Raw genomic sequence first — 19,143 nt, forward strand, 5'->3', positions numbered from 1 at the left:
TGGCTGACAGTGAAATGCAGACTACAAGTTGCTGGCAGCATTTCTTTCATGCCCTGTAAGTACTGACCACGCCTGTGCCCTGACTGCTTCTACCCTTGCCCAGATCTCCCTCTTTTGCCCTCATGTTTCACCCCAGACCTGCTGGTGCAGACACAGCTCATCAACACACTCACATTCTCCACCTTCTTGATTTTCCAAGCTCTTTTCTGTGTCTGAAATGCCTACCTGCCTCTTCTCCAATCCCTTTGCTCCTCCTGTAAGACTCAATCACAGTGTTGCCTTCTCTAGGAAGTCCTCCATGAGTGTTTTCTCCGCCGGCCCAGCAGAGTCCTCTCCGCTACTCTGTCTCGTGTTTGCCTCAGTCAGAGCATTTATCAACATACACCGCTAACCATGAGCTAAAGATGGCAACTGCATCATTCACCTCACTGTCCTTGGTACATGAGGGCAATGTCTCTGTCTGATGCACTTATGGCTCCCCCAAAAAAATGGATAAGGAAGGGACTGACTGAAGAGGCTTGCTGGAGCATAGCACGGCATGTGCCTGTTCAGAGTCTTGCTTTACACATGCTGCTGGCGATGCCTCCGAAGATCCCTTTGCCTTCCTTGTCCTTGTCCTGGCTCCTGCCTCTACCTTCATCCCAAACCAACAGGAATTCCCCAGAGCAGGCCACACAGAGAAGGTACATTAAGTGTCACCACCCAGGTCTTGTAAACAGGTCCTGGCAGAATGTCTGAGAAAGTCCTCTTGACTGGTAACAGAAAATTCAAAACCGAGTCTGCAAAGAAGACAAGAAGCATAAGTCAAGGCCTGGCTGACTCTGGCTGCGCCCACTTTCTTGTGCTCACTTTCAGAAGAGGCCTTCTAGCTGTGGGAGAGTAAAATAGGTGTGTAGCTGAAGTGAACTCCATAGCTCTGGCTTCCCATGCATCTGGTCCTATAGCAGAAGCAAAGTTTCAGGTAGGGCAGAGATGCCTGACAGAAGCGTCCATGGGGGCTTGAAGAGGCACCCTTCCCTAAAGGGACAATAACCCTGGAATATTAGGAAGCGGGAAAGGCTAGACAAAAGAGTGCATGGGCCCTCATCTGGGCATTACCTAGATGTGAACTACCTGCTCTGTTATAAAATTCTCCTCTTATTATGTACAGTATCAGAAAAATGGCTACAAATATTTATTCTCTTCCAGGAACATGGGTGACATTTGGAGGTCAAATTTCAGATGAGGTAAGCCGCTTGCAGCTTCTACAATTCTGATGAAGAAAATGTGCAGTAGGGGTAGTCATCCCTTCTCTAACGTTTTTTTGGGGGGAATTTTTATTTTAAGGTGTGTGTGTGTGTGTGTGTGTGTGTGTGTGTGTGTGTGTGTGTGTGTGTGTAAGAGGGACAGACAGACAGACTGTACTGCCCAGTCATTAGGTAAAAGCCAGCCTGGAATCAGATCTTGGGTGAGGTGACTCCCACCAAGTACAGTTTTAGGGAGCAGGCAGCAGAAGACCTTTCAATGGCAGCATTCCCAGTAGCTTTGGAAGCAAGTCCTTCCTCCCTACAGGAGGACCTGGGTGCACGTCAGGAGGCCTTCTGACTGGCATCAGGTAGGGAAGTATAGCGGTAGGTGCACAGAGGCATGTTCCCAGAGAGTACAACAGAGGACACAGACTGTTAGGCACCAAGGAAGCAACAAGTTAGAAGGGAACCAAGTTCCCAGCCGGGGTCTCCAGCCTACCTGTGACCTGCTACCGCCTGATGCTCTGTGTGAAAGGAAAAGGACAAGGATGGCTAGCCTTGTGAGCAGAGGGGCCAACGGCGAGCCATTGCCCACAAGTGAACGGTTCAATCCCTCCTGTTCTCTAGGGGTAAAATTAAAGCCCAAAGCAATGAATTCACCTCCCTGATCATTCAGCTTTCTCTCAGACTTCCAGGCGCTCTCAGCTTAAAGCAGGTACAAATGACCATACCATAATATGCTGGGTGCTGTAATTATCAAGACAACCCCAGGAGGGTATGAAGACCCTATCCCTGAAGATTTCAACAACACATTGGATAGGTACTTAGCAGGGATATCGACCAAGTTAGTAACTCTATAGCACGCCTTTCAAATAAAAATCAAGATATATGTTACTAATATAAGTAGTCATTTCTTAAAAATAATTTTTAAGAGAGCACATTTAGCATCCAAACAGCACTGAATTTGGGGATTTATTCTATGTTTTCTCATCTGTGATATAGTTGAAGTAGCTTTAATAGCAGAAAACATCTAACCCTGCTCACATTAATTTAGCCAAGCAGAGAGCATTCATTTTGACTTTTCAACTATAGGAAGAGAATCATTCTTTCAGCCCTATAAAGCCCTCTGCACCAACTTCCTCTTTAGGTAGAAAGAATGAAATGGCTGCAGGAATATTTAAGACTCACAAAGAACAGGACAAGATTTCTGTTTCTAGAAATTTTGTGAAGAAGGAAAAGGTATTCCCAGAATTCTCTGCAATATCTCATTAGTGTGAAGATCTCAACAAGATTTTTCCTGGCCATGGGGCTCATAGGCCGTTAGGCCCTTGTTGAGGAAGTGATGTCAGCTTCCCCTGTTGCCTCCAGGCTCCATGTGGGAGAAGGAGATCCCTTCATAGAATCCCCTTCAGTTTTCAAATAAGGAAACTGAGATCCAAAAAGGCCAAATGATTTGTCCAAGTTTATTTGTACAGTAAGAGGACATTCATGGACTGTGTTCTCTTCCCATCACTGACCAAGGACCTCAAGCATTTGACTTTTAGGGAGCAAAGGTTTAATTTTCCTCAAAGTTTCAGAGTTTTCAACCGATACTCTTTTGACTCTATTGACTTTGATCCTGTAGTAAGCCAGTCTGTCATGGCTGAGTGTGCGCGCACACACACACACACACACACACACACACACACACACACACACACCCCAGTGCACACCAGGAAGAACAGAGAGACAGAATCCCAGTGACTTAACTTCCTACTAGGAAGACTTAATTCAATGTTTTTCCCAATGTTCTACATGAGGTCTTCGGACCCTGTGCTTAGGAAATGTTCCTACTATTAGTCACTCCAAGTGTTCATCCAGAATTCTCCATTTCAAAATTCCTCTGTAGATAAGATATCATTGTTACATTTCCCAATAAGAATCCATCAATACTCCGTATGACATGACATAATAATTTTTACTGCAAGCACAGTAATTTCTAAAACACAGGACAATCAGAAGGAGGAAACTGTATTTGCCCTACTTTTCAGTTCCGCTTAAGGATGACATTTTAATAAGAGCAGGTTATAAGCAGCAACCGCTTTCGTGTGGGTAATGCAAAGGCTGTGCACACTAGCCTATCCACGGTCGTGAGAGGCTAATTTTCAGAACACCAGAAACACAGTCTATCTTGGAAACGCTGATGAAGCAATGTTAGTCCACCATCAAAGAACATAATGGAAAATCAATTGTAATTATCTGTGAGGTGGGAAATTGCTCAAACTTCTGATAAATTAGTCAGCAAAGCCAAGATAGACTCTTCCACGGCTGCTTACCATTGTGCTACGACAGCCATACCTCAGGCTGATGGTTGCAGGCAGCCATCTCCTGCCTCATTTCTCACTTGCACTGAGAAGCACAAGTGGAACAGGCAGCTCTGAGCTGTTCAGCCTGAGCAGAGAGGAGCTGTTCCCTGGTGAGTCAGGGGCCTGCTCCCTCCCCTGTGTTGACTCAGCAGCAGCTCCAAGATGATGCCTATTGTTCCCCTGAACTGCGGGTGCCAGGAGCTTCACAACAGTCATGATGGTCTGATTCATCAGCACAGTTGGCTAGGCCTGGAGGAAAGTCACAAGCTTTTAGGTCAGGAGTCATCCAACTGCCAGAAACTATTGGCTTGCAGGAAGGAGTTGAGAGATGGAGTTGATACAAATGACCCTCTTTGTCAGCAAGATTACATGTCACTGAGGGTGTTATCAAACAAGGTTTTCCCAGCAGGGTGGGAAACACATATCTGAACACCGCAGTGCTTGGAGAATGACCAACAACTGCCTCCCCCACCGTGCCACCCCCCCCACACACACACACACATTCAGAAGTGGACTTATGGCCTACTTTGTCTGAGGGTAGAAGGACCACACGCCCTGTGCTTGAATCATCTTTCTTTTGTCACTCACTACAGCTGAGAAAAATGAGAAGTGGTCATGGGATCTCAGAGTGAAAGGCAGATAACAGATCTAACGTTGCTTCCCAGCTAGGAAGGCGTTGCCAGCCTTTCTGACTAACCTTTGCATCCTCTTGCAGGTTGCTGAACGGTTGATGACGATTGCCTACGAAAGTGGAGTTAATCTCTTCGACACTGCCGAGGTCTATGCCGCTGGGAAGTAAGTCAGAACCAGTATCTGCCCCTCACCTGGCATCCATGGAACCAAGATTGTGGCATTGGAACACATTGTTGTGGCATTAGGGAGGAGGGGGAGGGGGTGCTTCTCTTGTGCCTATCTCAGGAGGAATGCTCTTCCTCAGCCCTCCCATCACTAGAACTGAAGTGTTGAATCCTGGGACCCTCTTGGTCTACCCAAATAATTCCTGTAAGAAAAATGGGCTTAAGGGAGGCAAACACAAGAAAAACAAGCCAGAGGAAATGATGGTGGAGAAGGAGAGGTGTTAGCTACTGTCCCTGTGCTCATATTTATGAAAGTTGTGATTCCCAAATGATGGCAAGATATCAACAACTTTCACAAGAGGGTATTTTAAAGCCTGCTCTGAAGACAGCAGGTTGCAGAGAGACCTCACCTCTGTCGAGGAGTGACTTCTAGTGACTTCCGTTGGACCTGAGTGTTGAGTTGGCACTCTAAACATGACTTGCTAAGGCAGAACACACAGCAGAACACTCTGTCGGGCCAGGTCACTAAGTACACGCCACACAACATAACCAGCGTATTTTAGAACAGGTAGGGAGCCCTGGTCTCCTGGAATAAATGTGGATGTCTGGCTTCCATCAGCAAAGGAAGCAGACATCCCTGCTGATCTCTCGGGTAACTGTGGAGTATGGTCACAGTAGGCCTGCTACCCCTTCCTCAGGAAAGATACAGTTGGCTGAGGCTTGCCCCATCCACCCCAGATGAACTAAGAACATTTTTCTTACTTGGTTTCCTCTTTTTCAAGGATCGGTATATGCTTGAGGACCAACAGAGGACTTGGGCATCCACATCTCTGTTGTTTATGAGCCCAAGAAAAGAAAGAGAAGTTGTAAAGCCTTGCTTCTTTTTTACAAGCCCTCTTATCTGGGGGTTTCTTTAGTTGAATCTTGCTCAGCACCAAACAGACTAAAGCAGAGAAAGGAAACATAGTGAGTCTACTAGAGACCTGATCGTAACTCCTGTTGTGAGGAATAGTCATTTTGAGGAATAGTCATTTGAATCACTATTGATTGACAGCCACTGTGGAATTGAGATAGGGTCTCACTATGTAAGGTTGTATGCAATGATAGCCAAACAAGAAGAAATGAAAAAGACTCCAGTACCATCCAATGTCTGTCCATTTAGAGCATGCTCCATAGCTAGGCTGCATCATGATTTCTTGAAGGCTATACCCTCTAATAAAAACAACATTTGTTTACATAAAGCAATAGTTAGCAAAAGCATCCATATCTGGCTCACTGATGGACAAAGTACTAACTGCATTGACCTCCCCACTGAAATCTCCAGCAACCCCACTGCTTCTCACACCCAGGGTCTCACTGGGAGGGATAGAGGAGGACATTTTACTTTCTTCAATCTTGGCGAATCTGCCTGGGGAAGTGGAAGGGGAGAGAATATTAAGATATCTTCAGTGCACCTTTCCACAACCCAGCCTTAGGGACAGGAAGGGTGTTTTGTAGTGTCTCCTTATATCTTAGTCCTATGGCAAACATTACTCAGTCCTAGGATGTTTTCATCTGGACTACTATAACGGCTGGACTTGGGGACATTTAAATGCGCATGTAGATTCTTTCTTTTCTTTCCAAGATCACCTGGAAACCAATGTTTTCTGTCTCTACAGTCCGAGGTCTCTTGTCCTCTGGGCACAGCTAAATTGGTCCATCGCAATTAGATGGAAAAACCTTGATTCTCGTTGAACACTACAAAGTAGGATATTTTTATGTGGAACCAAGCTGCCAGATGACTCCTCTGTTTCTTATGTCAGGACCACAGGCAGTCTCCTGCCAGCGCCAGCATTTGGCAGGTGCTTCTGGAATGCCTGGGAGCAGGATTCTGCCGGCACAAGCAGAAACAGTGGAGACCGTGCTACCAGCTGAGAGAGCTTCTATTTTGGGGTTCTGCAGGCACTGAGAGTTCAAAAACGCGATGGTTCTGGTGCTGGCTTGACTCTTGCTTTTCTGAGACACTGCATTCTAAGACTTTGTCTTCTCCCCCTTCAGGGCTGAGGTGATTCTCGGGAACATCATCAAGAAGAAAGGCTGGAGGTACCACATCTACCCTAACTGCTTGTTTGCCTGTTTAAAGACTTACTGATCTGCACCAAAAAAGCAAAAATAAAATCATATGGTACTAGAACAAAAGGCTGTCCAAAAAAAGTAACCAACATTTGGTTAAAAATAATAATAATATTAATCTCCAGTGGTTTGGAAATAAATGCCAGGGAGTTCATTACTTGTACTTCAAAAATTACATAGCCGTTGACTACAGTGAGTCATGATGTGGTCAGGCAGAGGAGAGGGAATATTTATGAGATATTTGTTCACAAAAGAAAGTGGCATTTTCATAGCTTTGACTGCACTTGTAATTAGCGAAGAAAGCGAGCTGCAGGAAACTATCTAGACACATAGATTTATGTTCACCACTCATTTTATTAACAGCTCTCTGTACAAAAAAAAAAAAATTGATGAAACAAAAGGCCCTTAGGATAATTGCCAAAAGCTGTTTCATCCTAATACAGTTGCCAACATCTGTCCTGGGTGCTTGGAGCTCTACTTTCTGAGTATTCAGAGAACTTTCTGCTATCCTTTGGGGCACCAAGAAATTCAAGGAGTGTGTTCACCCATCCCTTCCAGCAACTCTGTACACAGAGCAAGTGGTGATAAGGGTCGCATGACATTTGGAGTGTCATGCCACACAGCAAAGCAAGGCCAACGGCAAGGTGAAGCCTGCCCTGTGCATGAGGAATGAGAAGCAGTGGTTTTCCCTTGGTGAGCAGTGATTCATCCTCCTTAATTGCAGAACCTATCATACATACTTGTGGAAAATAGATTAGTATGAATATTTCACAAGCCACCTTTCAGCCTTGCAAATAACAGCTCAAGCTAGTATTATGCTATGAAAAGTGTATATGGTTGACATTTGCCTCCAGGAAGAGACTGGAGAGAAGATAAACCATGCCATCCTAGCACGGAGCCTATAAAAGCTGTTCAATTAGCTGGATTCTTGTCCTTGAGCTGTCACTTGCTAGCAGCATTGTCCAGAGAAAGTGATTTCACTTCCTGGGGCCTTGATTTCCCTAACTGTAAAACAGCTGCTGAGGTGCCACGCTGACCAAGTTGAGAGAAAAGCAAAGCCTTAGGAGACTGCTGTCTGCCGTATTACACTCACTATCATTCTCCACCACCCAGAACAGTTACTCTGAGAGCCTCTAGGGCTCAGCGATAATTTGCCAGGCTTTGGTTTAATCTTGCCACTTGAGCATAACTGCTAGCGTGCACACCTACGTGAGGCAGATAGTTTTGTAGAGAGTCTAACTTCAGTATTTGGAGGGGAATGTGCAGCTTTAGCATAATATTCACTCTGAATAATCAAAAGGGCTTATGTTTACTTTTTAACAATATTCCAAACAGCCTTTTTATTTTGGAAGATGGAAAGCTTAGGAGACCTGGCGCTCCTAAGCAGATTGTTATTATCATTGGTAGCAGAAGGTTGATGTGTTAATGTGAGAAGTACGGAGCCCTTTTGGAGTATGTAATCTCCAGGACCTTATATCCACAGACCTTCCATTTGTGTAACTCAAATTACTTTTCAGGGAATTAACTTAGAGGGATGGAGAGGTCGACATTTTCAACAAATTTTTCATTTTGCCACTAAGTTGTCAGAATTGTCCCCATCATTCCCCACTGGCCACCATTAATCATGGAGGCCTTGTATGCCCAAGAGCTTTAAGGTATCGACTCTGTAGCTGACAGAATTATAAATGCCTTGTATTTCAAATAACCCCGAAGTTTGAATCTCAAAAGATTTTGTTCTAAACCAAAGTGCACTGAGCCCTCGCTGCCTCCCAAGTTTTAAATTCTATCCCCATGGTTCTCAAAGGACAGTTCTTCATGACCACAACACGAGAGCACTTGCTGCCCTTGGGTGGGGCTTCTGAGTAGCTCATCAGTTTGCTGACATGATTTCCATGTTGCATCCCTTTGCAATAAAGCGGTAGGGTGTTTGGTAAAGGCTTTAAAACATTGACTCTGAGGCTTTATTAGCTCATCATTCACATTTCTATTCAGCCAGTCACTCCCCACTGCCCATAAGTGTGATGATTGGATAAGAAAATAACTCAGAGCCACTTGGGCCCAAGGTCCTTGGCAGAGAGGAGGCTTCCTCCCAGGAAAGGTTCACAGGCAGTCAACCTCATGCCAGATTCTAAATGAGTGTTAATTAGTGACTGCTCTTCTGAGCTACCAAAGCCACTCACCCTGTAGGTCACCTACATTCTCAGGGACCATCTCTGACCTCCAAGATCACCTCCCACCCAGTTCACACCTCCCACACCATTCACAGGCCTGCTGGGCAGTCCTCCTCCTTCAGGGTCTCCTGCAAACTTCCCTTCAGTCCCTTCCAGTGTCTGACTTCAGGTCACTACTCACCAATTTCCCTCAGTCTTCCATTTCGGGCAGTAAGTTCAAAATTCTATCTCCACCTTCTGTTTTTGATGTGAGGTACTATCACACATTCCTTCTGGTGCTATAATAATGATTCAACCCATCAACAACCCACAGTGATCTACTATTTCTCTGTGTCTGTTTGATGTCCAGGAGATCCAGCTTGGTCATCACAACCAAACTCTACTGGGGTGGAAAGTAAGTTAAACACCTTCTGTTATTTTATTGTCCTATGAGATGAGAAATAACTAGTAACTTGTGCTTTTTCTTTTTTATTTTTTTAACCATCATTTTTACATTTAACTCATATTAAAATTGACTGGCTTATAGATTTTTTCCCCTTGTGCTAGAGAAATAGTAATTAGCCTAAGACTATACTTTAGCAGAGTATTCTCAAACAGATTTAGTACATAGCAGGTAGCCACTTGTTACTAAATGACTGATGTGGATTTTTTTTCAGTGTCATACTTAAAACCATTTCCAAAACAGAGTTCAAAATTCAGGAAAAGAAAATAAAGCATCACAAAAGAAAGGCTCCTCAAACCTGCAAATCTCAAAGACTTCCCGGAATGCGAAGATAAAAGTATCCTGTTGGCCTCCGTGTTCAGGTCTCTGATCATTTCTGCAGAGGCTTCTGGGAGTGCTGATCAAAAAGAGGTGGCATTGGGGAAAGACAGGCGCTCTCCCCCTGTCACTCACCGGCAGGACAAATGAAAGAGAGGCTCTCTTGGTGTTGTTGGATGCAGAACAAATCCCCAGGCTGAGCTGGCTTCTGCTGAACCAGCCCGTTAGTGTTTGAACTGGTGCTTACATTATTCAGCAAGAACCATGGAACTGGCTGTTTTTACCAAACATGTAAGAGCACAGCAAGCTAGCCCTTATACCAGAGCAATGGTTGGCCTGAGTATCCCGTAGAAATCTCAGAGATGCTGGGACCCTAACAACAATAGCAACGAAGCAGAAACCAGCAAAACCTTATTCACCTCCCTGAAATAGGTAGGGAGAAATAGAAAAGTATCTGTTTCTCTTTTGTTATTGTTGTTGACGTCAGTTTGTATTTTAAAATAGGAGACTCAGGCTAGTTCCTTAGGAAGATCCTAATCACAATGTGTATGTGCACACACACACACACACACACACACATGTTCATACTGTTATGATCCTTGAGCTTGTTAATGATATGAAGATATAAAGATGTAATTTAGATTTTTATTCCTATTGCCCTTTTTTAGATAATACAGTACCTTATAAGAAAGACAGGTTCCCATTTTCTATAATTTGATTCATGGTCTCCTCAATTCCTGATTCCTATGTTTGCAATGGTACATGAAACTTTGCCATGAGGGTGAAAATAATCCAGACATGAGACCAGCTGCAAGAGTCACTGTGTAGCAGATACACACAATATTAACTGATGTAAAAAAACTCAGAGCAGAGACATTAAACAGGTGAATGGTGGCATGCATGTTTGGAGAAGCCGTCCAAAGTATGATGTTGAAGGAATACCTACCTCATCAGTACTTAAGACTCAGCCACCACATCCTTTCCGCTTGCCCAGACTTTAGGGTTTTTCTGGAGTAAAAGAAGCTCTGTCATCAAAGGTTTGTCCAAGGAAAGTTTGTTGCATCTTTTTTTTCTAATCATTGTTAAATTATTTCATTGTCAAAAGATGCTTTCAAATTTGATTTATGCAAAAATTTAATGTCAGTGGTGTACCCATCCTAGAGTAAACCTATGAACTTTTTCAAGACGTAAAAACTTAGCAGTGTAGAAGAAAGAAAGATGCTGGGCCCTCACTGGGACGCTTCCCAGACATTTCATTGCTGCTCAGGGTCGTGGAGATCCTGCAGCCGTGGGTCTGCAAGACCGACACCCCAAGTACACCAACCCCTCCCCGGTTCTCCATAAGGTCACAGACGAGGTGTTTGATGGAGTGAGCCTACATACAACCGTGGGCCTGGGTATTTGCATGGTAGGTCAGCCCGCCAGCTCTCCCCTGTGTTCACCACCAGGGTGCGTTCTCCAATATTGCCCTGGCTAGTTCACCCCTTGAAACAATGAGCAAGGGCGGAGCCAGTTCTCCCACACCGACCCCTTTAGGGCCGGCCAGCTCTGTCATGTTGCCCAGGCGAGGTATAGGGGCCACTCTCCTGAGTGCCGCAGTGGTGAGGGACAGGGACAGCTCTTCTCTTATGACCTCATGACCAGTTCTTCTACCTGCCTCAGGCATTGATGCGGGGGTAGGGAGAGAAGAGCATCTCTTCTCTGCCCCGTGACAGATGAGTAATAGGGGCAGCTCTCCCGCGCACTGAAACTGGCTCACTCACACCTTAGCCAATAGGGTCAGCTCTACTGTGCTGCCCAAGCTAGGTGCAGGGTCCACGTTCCCAAGTTCTGCAGCTGGTAAGGGGGAGGGTCAGCTCCCTCGTCCACCACAGGTGGCAGGGTCAGTTGGGGTAGCAGAGACCTCGAACCAGACCAGTGATCCTTCACAATCAATGCCTGCATGTAAAAATGTATGGATAAAGGGGTTTAGTGTGTGACTCACTGTGTCACACTGCAGCTTGCATGACGAGATTTTTCCCTTTCTTCCTTTTTCCTCCTTTTTAAATTTTATTAAATTTAAATTTATTTGTTTGTTTTTGATGGAGGGAGATGGGTGATATCGGGAGGCATGATGTGAAAGACACAAAGAATAAATTAAAAATAAAGTTAAAAAAAGAAAAAAGGAATGACTATTAATCCTGCATTCTGAAACAGATTTTTGAGAAACTATAACAGCATTCCCCCGCCAGTCACCTACCTCTTTTTTGTTGCAGAGCTGAAACAGAAAGGGGGTTGTCCAGAAAGCACATCATCGAAGGTGCGTGCTGATGCTTCCATGTGACGTTAGTTTGTGGGCTCCTGTTTCAAGTGAGGTACCAGTAAAACAGGTTCGAAACACACTGGAAAGGGAAAAAAAAAATTCTTTATGAAAAGAGTGACCATCCACCAAGTTTCTCCCTGGGGATGGAGCTCAGGGAGCATGGAGATGCAGGAAGAATTTACCCAATCGGGAAAGGCGAACTGTCTAGAGCTCTGCTGGTGTCCACCGGCACCACTGCTGTAGCTCTGCTGGTGTCCAGCCACCGTGCGATGCCCACGCAGAACTGAAGAGCCTCACTGAGCTGTGATATGCACAACCACAAAAGGTTACCCACGATAGCTGTGCAACTAACTCCTTGGTTCTGAGAACAATTACAGAGTTACGCGACAGTCACTATAACCAATGTTAAAACATTTCCATCAAGCCCAAAAGTAACTTTGTACACATTAGGAGTCACCTACCAAGGCTACGGGGGTGACTCAGTGGTCGGGGCACTTCCTGATCTTACGGAGGATCAGAGTTTGATTGTTAGCACCCACATTGAGCAGCTCATTACTGCCTGTGACTCCAACTCCAGAGGATCCAGCGCCACCTTCTGGCCTCTGCAGGCACCTACACACGTATGGCATACATTCACACACATAAAAATAAAAAATAAATCTTTAGAAAGAAAAACAGAGCCGGGCGGTAGTGGCGCACGCCTTTAATCCCAGCACTTGGGAGGCAGAGCCAGGTGGATCTCTGTGAGTTCGAGGCCAGCCTGGATTACCAAGTGAGTCCCAGGAAAAGCTCCAAAGCGACACAGAGAAACCCTGTCTCGGAAAAGAGAGAGAGAGAGAGAGAGAGAGAGAGAGAGAGAGAGAGAGAGAGAGAGAGAGAGAGAGAGAGAGAGAGAGAAGAGAGAGAGAGAGGTCACTCACCATCTCAATCTTAACCAGCCTTTTCCACAGCCCCAAGAAACTACTAGCCTGTCTTTTTTCTCTAAACACTTGGCCCTTCTGCAGCTCCATTTAAATATGATCACATGATTGATGGTATTTTGTGACTGGCTTCTTTTACTAGATATAATGTTCACCCACACTACAGCATACATCAGTACTTCACTTTTCTCTTTTTTTCCAAATAATATTCCACTACATGGATAGGCTATACTTTAATTATCCTTGTATCAGTTAATGTACATTTGGATTATTCTCATTTTGGAGCTAGCCCATTCCATTCTTTCCTCCATTGTGACAGTCTGGTACACATCCTTCACAACCTTCCCTTCCATTGCACTAATTTGCTAACCAGGCTATCTATATACCAACATAAATGAGTGCATCTGTCAATCCTCATCGGAGAGCTTTTTTTTTTTTTTTCACTACATGGTAATTAATACAGAGATCTACAACCGGTCAATGTGCAGAGAATATGAGATAATGGCATGCTCAGCTCTCAACAAGACATCTCTATCATACCCCTCCTCCCAAGGCTCAGGGATCAGTGAGGAAGAGAGGATGCAAAGATTTTAAGAGCCAGAAGTAGTAAATACCTGCAGCGAAACATTTGCTGGACATGGCAGGGCCTTTGCACACATGAACTCCCAGTGGCTGTGACTGTATGCACAAGACTTGCATGATATCAAGTCAGCCCCAAATCTTGGCACCGATGGGGGAGGGGCTCATGAAGTCCCACCCCTAGCTGAGAAGCTACTTGCAGTTGATTGCTAGGGTAGAGAGGGCCGTTTTGAAGGATGTAGTCCCAGAAAGACTACCATGCTCCAGTAAATGGTCCTAGACCCAAACACATACAGATGGCACCAAGTAAATTCAATGGGTTTTTGTAAAGAGCATGTGAAGTTGGAAGGGGAAAGCAGTTGGGGGATAGGGAAAGAATCAGAGAAGAAGGATATGAAGGCAGATGTGATTGAAACACATTATACACATGTATGAATATGAAAATATAAAATAGTTGAGTCAATCTGTAGATATTAACCTAGATTTTGGGTTTTTTTTTTTCTCGACTAAAATAAATTTTACACACAACTTATTGGATATTTCCAGTTTTCAATATGACCAAGAATAATATACGTGATCATCTTTCTGTAAATGGGATAGATTCTAAGAGCATTTTTAAGTCAAAGAATAAGGCTTATTTTAACATAACTGTTTTCTAAGAACACATGTCAAATGAGGTGATTTTACTTATTTACTCATTTATTAGTGAGTCCAAAATTCTTTCTGTAACTTTGTGCCATCCGTGTTCTTTCTGAGAATTAGCTTTTGTGCTTTTAAGCTATTTTTTTCTTTGGAGTTGCTTGGTTTGCTGTTCTCGGTCTCAGGAGCTCTTTGTTATCTGCCATTTACTCTTTAGTTTCTCTGTGTTGTAAATATTTCCCGGGGTGAAGGGGGTGTCTCAGCTCGAGCTTTTTCTCTCCACACCAGCCTAATCTAAAAGATAATGGATAACGTCAGGATTATTTCTTCCAGGTGGAAGTTGGAGATCATTGTTGAGATATGAATATTCATATCACTGTGAAATGTGTCAGACTAGTAGTAGAATAAGGTAGCTCTGATATTCAACTATTTAGTTTTAGTTTTATTTTGTTGCATGTGTTTTATTGGGTACAGGGAGGAGTGGGATGCCAAGTCTCCAGTGTGGAGGTCAGAGGACAATCTTCAGGAGTCAGTTCTAACCTTCCAGGGTTGCCGTCCCAGTGAGCGTACTTGAGCCATTAGTCTAGGCAGCCGGAGTCTCCACCTGCTAACATCTCATCAGCCCTCAGTTACTTAATTTCAACTTTAAAAGGGGACCCTTGAAAGCCTCTCTCTCTCTCTCTCTCTCTCTCTCTCTCTCTCTCTCTCTCTCTCTCTCTCTCATACACACACACACACACATACACACACACACACACATACATCTAGCCACCTCTCTCTCACATACACACACTTTTAACTGTAATGTTTATTATATCATTTCATTGCTTCTAAAATCTTTATCTAAGGTTTATATTTCTCACTTCTTGTTTTTTATTTATGTGCACCTGAGCTGCACATTTAAATTCCAGCTATTACATATGAGCCGAGTAACTACAAGTTACTTAAACCTCTGTCTCCTTGACTATAACACAGATTACAAGTATTCCTACATTATAGGATTACAATATGGGGAGTGAAACTCATTAATTCACATGAAGCATAATGCCCATCATATAATGAACACAGTGTCATTTTGTCAAGATAATCAGCATTATCATAGAAGCACAACTGCTTTATGGAGGACACTCTGTTCTGAGACTGTGCCATACTGGGGATGTCATGATGAATGGCTACCCCCTACCCTAGAGAAAGCTTCCAACTTTCCCTTCTGAACACAGTCCCTGCTGAGTCTTAGTATACAATTGGAAACTAAAGTCAAGCCCAGCCTGCCCCTCCCAACCACCACCATGCCTGCTCGTGCACGGCCCAGGGTGTGTGTCTTCTATCATGGGGCTTGTCAATACCAACAACCCAGGTGCTCAGGAAGTCCAGCTGGCCAAGAAGGGCAGTGTGCTACTTCAAAAGATCTTTTTTTTTTTAAAAAAAAAAAAATATATAATTGGTTAGGGAAAGAGATTTAGAAAATGGTTCACACTGTAATCTACAAAATAAAATTATAAAATCAAAGAGAAAAAGAATGGAGAAACTCTTTATTGAATCTCTTAAGACTTAAGTGTATGTGTGTGTGATTTCAGAATTTTCTTCTTTCAGTAGATTTTCTTCAAGGCTTCATGCAACTTAATAGGAATACCTTAAATTTCTACTTTCCTTAGTTAAGGAGTTCTCATAGGATGGCAAACAAGTTCAGCAGAAATCTACGGCAACCCAGATTCTGACTTTCATGCAAACATTGAGAGTTTTGAGATTGGGACCACTTGCTATGCTTTTGTTGGTGCTCTTTTGAAGTTCATAGTTTCAACCAAAGACAAGGGCTAATGAGTAGCAGAGTTACCCCCATAGGACATTTGTATGCAAACTGAAATTAGAGAATTAAATGAATTCTGCAGAGGAGGACCGCCATGAGATTCTTAAACGAAAAATACAGTTTGAAGAGGTTTATAGATAATTATACTTGGATTTTATTGGCACATTCCCTATGAGAAAGGTGACCTTATTAAACATTGGTGATTCATATGCACATTAAATCCAAGGAGCAACGTTTGAAAATAAGACAAAGCTGGCTGACCTTGGACACCTGAGTTATTTTACAGAGTATGAAATGAGTTTGGCTTGTGTATAATGTAGTTTCTTTGAAAAATGTATGAAAAGCCTTCTCTATGAGACAGTCTTTGATTTAGGCCCAATTGTTGTGATTTCCTTCTTTTTTTTTTTTTTAACAAGGAAAAAGAAGACATTTTGCTAAGAGGTTTATTATATCCCTTCTGAATCCCAAGGTCTTTGGGGATCTACAATCCTTTATACTCATTGTTTCATAGACGCTTTACTAAGATCCAAACTGTGCCTTGAGAATCTGACAGATCAAATTCTTCAAGGGCCTCACAAGAAGGAATAGGAACAGCTTGATAAGTCACTGTCTTGGTCAGTGTTCTGTTGCTGTAACAAGACGCCATGATCACAGTAACTCATAAAATAAGCTTTTGGGGGCTGGAGGGATGGCTCAGTGGTTAAGAGTTATTCCAGAGTACCCGGGTTCAATTTCCATCACCCTCACTGCAGCTCACAAGTGTCTGTGATTCCAATTCCAGGGGATCAGATACCCTCACACAGACATACATGCAGGCAAAACATCAATGCTCATAAGATAAAATAAGCATTTAATTAGGGCTTGCTTATAGTTTCAGAAGTTTAATCCATTGTCATCATGGCGGGAAGCATGGTGGGCATGGAGGCAGACATGGCTCTAGAGAAGTAGCTGAGAGTTCTGTATCCAGATCCATGGGCAATAGGAAGAAAGAGACACTGGGCCTAGCATGAGATTTTGAAACCTCAAAGCCCACCTCCAATGACACACTTTCTCCAACAAGGCCACACTTCCTCCAAATAGTGTCCCTCCCTGGTATTCAAGCATTCAAATCTATGAGCCTTTGGGGGTGATTCTTATTCAAACCACCACAGTCACATTGTCAGAACAAGTCCATTCCTCATAAGATTTTACAGTCAAAAGCTGTGCCAAATCACAAGCCACATCTACTGGCTCAGGAGAAGAGAATAGGTGGCAGGATCTCAGCTTGAAACTTTTTGGTGAGGGCCAAATGTGAAAACCCACCTCCTCCTTTAAAAAAAAAAAAGACTAGCCATAATTTAAAAGACTATTGATGATCTCTCAGTTAAAGAATACATTTTCTGAGCAAAGTGAGTCATCACAGTGTTCCTTTCCCATATACCATGTTCATGAACACTTATGCCCACTCATGACAACCATGTTTCACAATGGAATGTGAAGCCACATGTGATTTGAATAGAGTAGGTGCCTTCAATAAAAGAAGCAGATGACTGAGAGGACTCCACAGATGAAATTGGAAGCTATATAGAAAAATCATGTGATGTTTTCCCAAGCTAGATTGGAAAGCAAGAACATGATAGATTTGATAAAGCAGTGTACTTAAATAGAGCCCTTACAGACTTGACTCTATACACTAATTTGCTATTGTTACATGGGTAAAGCAGCAACATTGGGCAGCTGATGCACTTATAACCATGCTCCTCTGTTTAAAGTGTGCAATAAACTCATTGTTTTAGAAACCTGTACAAAAATATTAGTTCTAAGATGAGCATGGTAGTGCACACCTTTAATCTCAGCACTGGGGAGGCATATCTTTGAGTTCAAGGCTAAGGCTAATGTGGTCTACAAGGCAAGTTCCAGGACAGACAGAGCTACACAGAGAAACTCTGTCTGAAAAAAAAAAGCAATAAAAAAAATTAAAAAGCCTGGAGAGAATGGCTCAGTGATTAAAAGCACTGGCTGTTCTTTCTGAGGTTCTGAGTTCAATACCTGGCACCCACATAGCAGCTCTGTAACTTGTAGATTCGTGTGATCTGGAGTGCAAATGTAAATGCAGACAAAATACTCATACACATAAACAAATACATCTTTTAAACAAATAAGAAAAACCAAAATAAATTAATTAATAAATCTAAACAATATCAGAACCTAGAAGAAAAACAGACAGATCTATTTTCTTGCGGTCATTTGAAAGTACATAATTTGTTATAATGTGGACTTTTGAAAAGCTTCTGCCAGTTAACTTCTAGATACCACTTCTAGGATGCAGAACATGTCTCTGCTCCTTCAGGACTCACTTCCCAGGATCCTTAGCGCCTCTGCAAGTGCACTCACTGCAACTGTGTCTTTAGCTTGTTATTAGCTGCCCACATATTCCTGTGGTGGAGCCAGGATTAAAGTACTTTTGTATGTCTATTTAAACTTAAAATAATAATGGTTCCAAGTCAGTGCTCAATAAAACATTTGCTAAATGACGGTTTATTTTAGCGAATCCCTAAATAGATCTTAAGGAGACATTTGTTGAGCACCTTTGTAGTGCTGTGATTTATCTATTCCTCCAAGACTACAGCATAAAAGCATGGAAAGGCTGTATGTCCTGACTTGGTTTCCAATCACATGAAAGATCAAGAATGGAAGATCGTGTAAGCTAAGAACAGTGCACTCCTAAAACCCTCACCCCAGCATTCATGAGGCTAAGTCAGGAGAACTGAGACTTCTAAAGAAGGCTGGGCTACTTAGGCAGGCAAGGAGGAAGAAGGGGAGGATGAGGAGGAGGGTGAAAGGGAAAGAGAGAATTCCAGATGGAAGAGGAAGAAGGAGAGAGAAGGAAGGGGGAAAGAGAGGAAGGAAGGAAGGAGGAGGGACCACCTGGCACAGTTTCCTCTTTGGACAGATTAGGAAACAAGAAGTTCAGAGAGCCTGAGACATCGCTCACCATTAATGCCACCTCACATCAGTACTCAGGCACTCTCCAGCTCTATGCTTTACCTTCTTTAAATAAAGAGTGGCCCACCCAGCTGCCAAGCACTCCCTGGGTGTGGTAAGTGCCTCTCAGACCCTCAGCCTAGTTATAATAACCACCTGGCTTAGGCCGTAAATCTAGGCGTCATCGTTGCTTTGTGTAGCCAGCGTACCCTGTATCCATAACAATGTCCAGTCCAATTATTTCTATGTACACAACTTGTTCTGAATTTGAACATGTCTAGCCAGCTTAGTCTGGGCTTGATCTGCTGCATTCATCTCTTTCAGTCTTGTTTCTATGGGATCTACTCAGCAGGCAAAGCCATCAGTCCAATATGAAAACCTGACTGCATTGGGCCTGCCTCATCTCTTGCTCCCAACTCCCCACCATTCCTGCATCCCTTGCCAGTGTTTCAAAGTATCACAAAGAGTAAAATTCCAAACACATACCATGAGTTACAGAATATGCAGATGACTTTCAGAGT

General features: G+C 43.4%; 1 protein-coding gene across 3 annotated transcripts in view; it reads left to right on the forward strand.

The window, feature by feature from the left end:
- Positions 1-19,143, forward strand: part of Kcnab1 (potassium voltage-gated channel subfamily A member regulatory beta subunit 1) — a 381,896-nt gene that overhangs the window by 298,149 nt on the left and 64,604 nt on the right. For all 3 annotated transcript variants that reach the window (XM_037206638.1, XM_037206640.1, XM_028888657.2), the window contains exons 3-7: positions 1,189-1,226; positions 4,287-4,366; positions 6,406-6,450; positions 9,001-9,045; positions 11,667-11,710. In XM_037206638.1, coding sequence (XP_037062533.1) covers positions 1,189-1,226; positions 4,287-4,366; positions 6,406-6,450; positions 9,001-9,045; positions 11,667-11,710 — 252 coding nt within the window. The remainder of the gene's footprint in view (positions 1-1,188; positions 1,227-4,286; positions 4,367-6,405; positions 6,451-9,000; positions 9,046-11,666; positions 11,711-19,143) is intronic.

Source organism: Peromyscus leucopus, chromosome 6 (genome assembly GCF_004664715.2).
Source record: "Peromyscus leucopus breed LL Stock chromosome 6, UCI_PerLeu_2.1, whole genome shotgun sequence".
NCBI lineage: Eukaryota > Metazoa > Chordata > Mammalia > Rodentia > Cricetidae > Peromyscus > Peromyscus leucopus.